This window comes from Serinus canaria, chromosome 8 (assembly GCF_022539315.1).
Source record: "Serinus canaria isolate serCan28SL12 chromosome 8, serCan2020, whole genome shotgun sequence".
Lineage (NCBI taxonomy): Eukaryota > Metazoa > Chordata > Aves > Passeriformes > Fringillidae > Serinus > Serinus canaria.
In genome coordinates this window covers 20,410,275-20,418,237 of record NC_066322.1, presented here as the reverse complement: position 1 = coordinate 20,418,237, position 7,963 = coordinate 20,410,275, and the positions used below count along the sequence as shown (strand labels likewise).

At 38.4% G+C, this 7,963-nt stretch overlaps 1 protein-coding gene across 1 annotated transcript in view; it reads right to left on the bottom strand.

Moving 5' to 3' along the window:
• Window positions 1-1,102: 1,102 nt before the first annotated feature.
• The window catches only part of NTNG1 (netrin G1), a 140,695-nt gene continuing 133,834 nt past the window's right edge, over window positions 1,103-7,963 (bottom strand). Inside the window, exons 5-6 of the mRNA XM_050977773.1 lie at window positions 1,554-1,713; window positions 1,103-1,283 (exon numbers count right to left, since the gene is read on the bottom strand). Of these exons, the coding sequence (XP_050833730.1) occupies window positions 1,103-1,283; window positions 1,554-1,713 (341 nt within the window). The remainder of the gene's footprint in view (window positions 1,284-1,553; window positions 1,714-7,963) is intronic.

The window sequence follows — 7,963 nt, the reverse complement described above, 5'->3', positions numbered from 1 at the left end:
TGGTGCTTTTTTGTGATTGCTGCTGTTTTTGCAGTTTCTTAAGCAGAATAGTACATATATAAACATATCCTTTTAATGAAGGTTTTGGAGAAATAATGTAAGCTGTAGATCTATCTGCTTATTGCCAGAATCCACAAAAAAGGTATGAATTAAAGAGCAGCTTCTATGATACCTTGTAATTTAGTTTTGGAATAATGTATGTGATTAATTGAGAGTACAAAGATGAGGACTATTCAACTTTTCATGCCTTTTTCAAGGTTGAGATTTGATTAAATCTTTCTCGGGCAAATTATGCCCTTAACATTTTAAGTTTGCAAAGTAACAGCAGTAAAATTAACGCAAGGTTCGATTGCTATGATGTGATTTCCACTTTTAAATCTGGGTTTCCTCCAGATACTGAACGGTAAAACCATAAAAGTTTTTTGTTTGTTTTCTAAAAAGGCCTTAAGAAAGAGCAGTACGTCATCCTGGAACTGTTTATGCAGGAATTTTTATTCTTTGAAATCTTCCAGTGTTAAAGCAACAAGAAAACATTTATAATGTCCTTTGGTGGAATCTTATTACACTTGTTATATATGTAAACTGATATTCTTTGATGCCAGCACGTTGCCCATACAGAGAAATCTCTGCACAATTAAATGAAAGGAAAAAGAAAAGGACTAAATAAAAAGTAATAGTTTTCTCTTACCTGATTAGAATTAAATACATTAATAAATTGTCTGGTAACACAAATAGGCAATAATACAAAAAATCTACATTGTACATTATTTCAAGAAAAATAACTTCATTTGAATACAAAAGGATAAATACACTTGTTGTCCTATAGCCACTCTTGTACAGTAGGTGAACACAGCATCTTACTGATGCAGTGCTGCTAAGGTATACAAGGATATGACTGGCTTGAGTTTTATTGAGGGGGCTGTTACACATGTGCATCACTAACATCAGACAAAGAAATCTTTCAACCAACAAGGGTTACAGAGCAACGTTCACTAAAGCACAGGTCGGAAAGGATTTGGGGACTGAAGCAGGCCAATATGGCAGCTTTTACAGATTTCCTTATACCCACAATGCACTGACAGCAAAGAATGCCTTGGTTTGGTCAGTCCGCACGCCGGGCGGAGGTACAGGAGCGCACCAGAGAGGAGTAGCGAATGCTGTTGTGGTTCTCTTCCATTCCGGGGGCTGTCAAAGCCATGTCAGTCCCGCAGCCGATGGATCTGACAGAACAGGCGGCTGCCGGCGTGTCTCGAGTCAGAGGTGAGCAGTCTCCACTCGCAGCCCTGTCCGTGACTGAGTGATATGGCTTAGTTCAGTTCGGCCTTCCTAGTTTGGATGTGGTTATTTTTACTGGTTTTTTTTTTTCCCCTTTAGGGATTCCAGTGGCGAACGCCGGGGCTCTGTCCCGTTCCCCGCGGCCCAGGGCCGTGCACAGTCCGGGCTGAGGCCTGAGGCCGCCTCAGCAGCCGCGGGCCCGGGCCGCGAGCAGCGCGGGCAGCAGCAGCAGCAGCAGGAGGAGCCGCGGGCCGGGCCCCGCTCCCGCTCCCGCCCGCCCCGGGGCCGAGCTGCGGCCGCCGCAGCCGCCCGGCTCCCGCTCGCAGCGCAGCTTCTCGCACAGGATACCCGTGTAGGCCGGCGGGCACTGGCACCGCACGTTGTTGATGCAGGTCCCGCCGTTCTGGCAGTGCAGGAGCTCATTGTCACACACGTTCGCTGCAAGACAGCAGGGGAAGGGGGGAGAGAACAGAGAGCAAGCGTGAGTTGGTCTTCAGCAGAAATGCACCAGAACCGAGGCTCCACCTCCCTCCTCTTCTGGGACATACCATAAGGGGCTCTGCTTCTTCAAATACTCGTGGGTTTTTCCCCCCTTAAGGCTGTACTCTTGGAAAACCATCGAATTCACTTAACACCACTGACTAAAGTATTGATTCATTTTATATGAAGGACTATTTAATAATGAAATAATAAGAATTTTAGTACGTGCCTTGTGCTAATGTCTGCATCTTTATGACTGAACTGGAACTGTAGGTGGGGTGTGTTATTTGAAAGGAGAAATGTATCTAGAGCTTTTGGAAACCACGAACAGTGGTTAAAAATGCAATATGGCTTTGCTGAAGTAAAAAGATCTGCATGAGAGCGCAAGGTTTTATAATCAAGAACTGCATGTATTAATGATCTGAAAAAATTGTGCAAAAAAGATAAGGCAAGCACAGGCAGGAAATTCAGCATGCTGTTGGATGGGGATTATATGGTACAGACATCTGGAAATAAAAGATAATGTTATTTCCATTATAGATCAAATATGTCATCCTAATTAGATTTGCTACTTTGGTACATGGCATCTTAAAGCTATCTTAGATATCTTAGATATTGTAGCCTGATAATAACTTCGGAAATCAGATTTGACAAGAGAGTTAAGAGACAATAATACAGGCAAAACTTTTAGACCTGCATAATATTACAGTATTTGAAAAACTGACAGCTTTACTTTGTATTGCTTCATATAAATTCAAATATATCATGGGTGAAAATGCAGAGGTATGAGCAACGTACCAATTAAATGTGTCAATCTGTGTTTTATTTCAGATGATAGCACTAGTATGATATGTGTTGGTTACAGCTCTGCCTTCCACAGAGAGACAATTTTAGTAAGGAACTTGCACCTACGATCTAGGTAGAAGGTAACAGTAAAAATTTTAACTTGGAGAATTAGGGAGAAGATTATTTGGGTAAGAAGCAAATTCAACCTCATGTGATATTTATGTATACCTTAGCCTGAAAATACTCTAAATAATTCAGAATAGAGAAAGTATTGTTAATTTTATCTTAAACATTACTGTTTATTGCTACAAAGAAGTACAGTTTTGCAAATATTAATTTAATTACTTTTAAAAGCAGTCCAAATATCATGAGAACTACAAGTGAAATAGTCCAGGTTCTTAAGTGCTTCTACATAAATCTGTACTATTTTGTGCACCACTAACCTGACTGGTAATCTTATCTGTCCTGGCTTGCTTTCAGAAAAATAATTTTCTCACCCTAGAAGGTCTCTCCAATAGCTGCTTTCAGATGTTCTGCATCCAAGTGGGCTAAATAATGCAATATGTTGGAAACTTGTAGATGCATTTAAGAGGGACCAGTAAATAATTATTTTTTTAGTGATTCCTTTAGCAGTCTAGGGTTTTTACTAAGAGCTATGATTTAATATTTTTGTCCAGTTTGAGTTGCAATGGAAAAAAACTGAATAGTAAGGTACAACACATTTTGTTGATGATTCTATGTCTGAATTTTAATGTTCTACTCATACATTAGAAAAAATGTGTAAGAAACACTAAGTCCCCACCAAATAAATGTGATGAAATTAACAACCCAAAAAATACCATGGTAACAGGAGAAAATATTAACTGTATTTTAATACAGTCAATATTTGCATTACATCTCTTATAACTGAGGCTATGTATCTTTGAAGTTGACTTTATTATTTAGATTATATATATTTAGTCATCTCAATATGCAAAATCAAAGTACTTTATCTGATGGTACAGCTACTGGATCTGCATGTTCCAGACTGCTCATTGCTGGGATGCTTCCTACAGTTCAGGCAGTGAAAGGTGGGAGATAGCTGTCCCATCAATACAGACCTTTGTTTGCCTTGACATACTCAGTGGGAGTCAACAGTTCATTAAGTACCACTTCTTAACCAGCAGAGGAGATGTTTCACTTCACATTTTGCCTGGAATAATTTATCCAAATTTTCTCAAGTAAGTAAACTGTATTTTTTGGAATGTATAATAAAACAAATATCTTTCCTATTTTAAAGTTTATTTTGCAGACTACAGCCTGTTATTTGAAGAGGTCCTTTGCCCAGATCTGGTCTGTAGTTACAGGTGGCTGGAGTTCAGGGGCTCCAGAGGTGTTTTGCTCCATGCTGGATGTTCTTCCTGACTACAATATTCTGGATCCAATATTATAGATGCTGATTTCTAAATCAGATAATTTCTTTCTCATTAGAAAGTTTTTCAAACGTGCTTAAAGAAGGGATGGATCAAAAGCTTCATCCTTATTCTTATATGAATGCTTTAAATGTTTGCCCGCAGGAATGCAGGTAGGTTTTATTGTTCTTAGCAAAATACCTGAAAATTCTGGAGTTGTTGATCTTGTATTGCAACAGCTTTCCTCATTTTGTGCTTCTATCTTTTTCTTTTGCACACAGATGTATGCACATATATGTATCATGTAGATAGAAATTGTGAGCTGGAAGTTGTATGAAAAAAATCTGAAATGTTATGAAATCCCATTATTTTTTGCTGATTTTGTTTTAATTTTATTCCAACCAACTCCAGTACCATTTTCACCTTTCTGAAAGTAGGGGCAGGATTACTTTCAAAACTTTAATGTTGACTAATAATTATCTGAATGCAATCAGATACCAAGTTCTGACCAAGGAAGGAAACATGGAGAAGTGACACAAGGGAAAGACCTAATTCTGAAGTCATCACATTGAAGACTGTTAAGACCTGTGTGGCTGAACTAGCTCTGAGTTTTCTGGCAGATCTTCCTTAATTAGAAGCCAGGACACCAAACTGGTCACTTAAAAACCAAAACAGGAATCTCATTTGTTTTGGAGAGCTTTGCAGCCCTTTGTGAGGGATGTTTCTAAGGACAGTCTCCAGATCTGTGCTACTGCATGAAGTGAAATATTTAAAGTAAACTAAAGGAAATTGTTTTAAAGTTATTTTCATAATTCATCAATTTGCAATCTAACTATGGTCCAGTTATAGGATCCTTAAAACACTTCACAAAGAAGACAGAAAAGAAGGCACAACATGCCTTGCCATATGTTACAAACTAGTCTTGATCTTTAATTGCAATGTTAATGAATTTGGGAATGGAATGAAAAAGGAAAACAAGGGAAAAATACCCATTTTTGAGCCGGCTCAAGGGATAGTCGTAGCCTGTAATAGATGTGCTGGTGTTTCATAGAATTTATATTGGGTATTAAATGAAATATTGTGAGTAACACAGCTGTTTGACAAATTGCTACTTTCCTCTTAAATGTTCAAATCTGAATAATACATGAAAATTCCTGAGTCTCTCCAAAATTCAACTTTAATATCTTTGCAGCTTCTTGAAAGAAAAGGGTTAGCTCTGGCTGATTTTAGTTGTGAGGCAGCAGCAGGGACAGGGAAGAAGAAATGCAGGCGTTGCTCTCTTCAGTCTGGAGGGGCACCTCAGGCACAGCCTTGTGCTCTTGGCTTAAGCACCTCCTGTTGCTGTGTCTGGGCAGCTGCAGAGCACATGCCCAGGGCCTTAGGTCTGCCTGCTGCCCAGACAGAACAACAGGATGCTACAGAGCTTAAATACAGTTTCTTCTACACTCCTGTCTTTCCCAATGGCTATCCAAGAGGGAAGAAAATAAAATTTCTACCTTTCTTTGTGCTTCCTTAGTTTTTGTACAGCTTGCCTACAGTAGCATCTTGTTCAGGTGGGGCAGGCCAATATTGACACATTTTTTGAGCTGGGATAGATGGTATTCTCTTTCGGCATCAAAATCTGGATTTATGATGAAATTTTCTTTGTGGGAACAACATAAAGATCATTAATGAAAAAGTCACAGAAAGAAAAATTGTTATGAGAGATCCTTGCTTCCTTTCTTGAATTCTTAAGACTTTAACTTCAAACAATGTTTCCTACGTTCACTCCTATCACTCTTTTCCTTCAGTGTGCACCTTTTGTCACATCATTTGTTACAGGCTTCTCTCCCTCTCTCTTTTTAAAACCATCCCTTCACTTTCCTCCTTTTTGTCTCCCAGATCATGAGTGTCATAGTCCCTGGGCAGGTTGCTGGGTTGACAGCTCTGAATATATTACACAACATATTTGTCTTTTCTAAAGCACTGATGCAAGCTTTGCCCTGACTTCTGCTGCAGTGAATTTTCCATACTGTTTTTTAGTGGTTTTTGTTACTGGCACCACTGAATTTTTGACCTTGAATTCCATCCATTGTTCATAATTTTGAGAACATGCAGGTCTCATGGCTGAAAAAATTATTCTTGGCTGTTTTTTTCTTTGATGCATTTGTTGCCTTGGTACTTCCTATTTAGTAAAGAATATTACTTGAACTCATGAATGAGGAAGATTTCAGCACACATGCTAACAGAATATTCTGTCTGTGCATAAGTGAGTAAAAACGCAGCATAGTGCAACCTATGTTTTCAGTAATGATGTTAATAGGTAGCTCCAACATATGCAGTGGCTGTCTATATATAGACACTGAGCAGCACATTGAAATGCCATGAAAAAATTGGGAGGTTTCGTCTCGCTGCATAAATAAGTACAGTGAATCCAGGCCAAGCACAAGCGATTTCTTGTCAAATGCAGAATTAGTTCCTGTGAATACTGTGAGGAACCTGTAAATAACATGCATTATTCTCTAAATCTGTGATCATTTAATGAATAAATGGTAAAAACAATCTCAAAATAGAAAAGAAATGGCATTGAATGAAGCTTGTGTGTATGCCTAGTAAGAATGTGAGCATCTGAACATACATACATAGCTGGAAGACCTCTGCAGTTGTGGCAGAATTAGCAACATTTCCCCCCCAATTTGTCAGATAGGCAGAAATGGAATTGGGGAATGCAAAAGACTAAGTCTCATTCGAATGCAAAGGTGTGAAATTATTTCCTGTTGTACCCAGTTGCATGTTCCAGTTGAACATAAGTGACTGCAATCAAAATATTTCAAATTGCCATGGTCAGCAAAAAATACCTTCAGTGTTTGGGAAAAAAATACAATATATACTTGCTGTGTGTTGAAGATCTCTGCATGGAATTCCACTGACTCATGAGATCTCACCCATACAGCACAGATGTCAGGTAAGAGGATATGAGGGCATGGGGAAAACAGTAGTCAGGTTTCTCCTGAAAGGTTACAGCTACTGCTGTTACAGTTCGTGTTGCACAGCAGATGACAATACTTCAAGTTTTTATAGCTTAAGTATCTTACTCATTTGAATAACCAGTGGGTAATAACTCAGTTGAAGGCTTTGTCACTGAGATTTCTTCCCCTGCCTGTCTTCCAATTAGAAGTACTCATTTTATTTATTTTATTCTAATGTTTAGATTTTCATTTATTGTTACCATTTCCATTACTGCCAAATGGCTTTAAAATGTTTTACTACTGTGAGTATGTGTCAGTGTTGATCAGACTTCTTCAGTGCTTTGAATCCACAAACATACCTGATATGAAAAACAGCTACTGTTCTTGCAAATGAGATATTCATAATAATTTCTTTGTTTGGAAGTGACACTAATTCAACATTTGCTGTAGTAGTAAAACTATCTTAGGATACTATCAAGACAAGGCAGATGCTTTGACAGCATGAAAATAAAACTGGTTTGCACTTATCTACCAAAGCATATTCTTAAGTTAAGACAAAATAAATCACTGCCAACAAGTACAAGCCTAAAGCATATCTTACTGTGTCAAAATTATGGTCACGAAATGACAAACATTAATACAAAGATCTCTGGTGCAAAGTTGAAACAATGTTGTGATTAATTATACTGCCAGCAATACAAGGAAATAAACATTGACCAAGTGAGAGTAGTTTGTAAAGGCAGACATCTCCATCTTGACTTGTCTTAGAAATGCCTGTTAGAAGCACAATTGAAATGACACTTGATTTTTTATCAAACCACTTTTATTAAGTTATCAGAGAGTAAATGAACAGAGGAGTAATGGAGATACTGTGTTCGCTGAAAATTTCCAGTAAAATTTTTAGATTGTTTGCCTACATATAATTTCTGTTTTTTCTGCACAACAGGCAGTTCAAAGCCAAGCCAGTTCTAATCAAATTGCAGGCAAAGTCTTCAGAGCTTCTACAAGAAGATGTAGCTATTACTCAGAGTTCTGCCCAGCACACAGCCAGAGAATGGATGGTGATTCCTCTCTCCTGGAAAT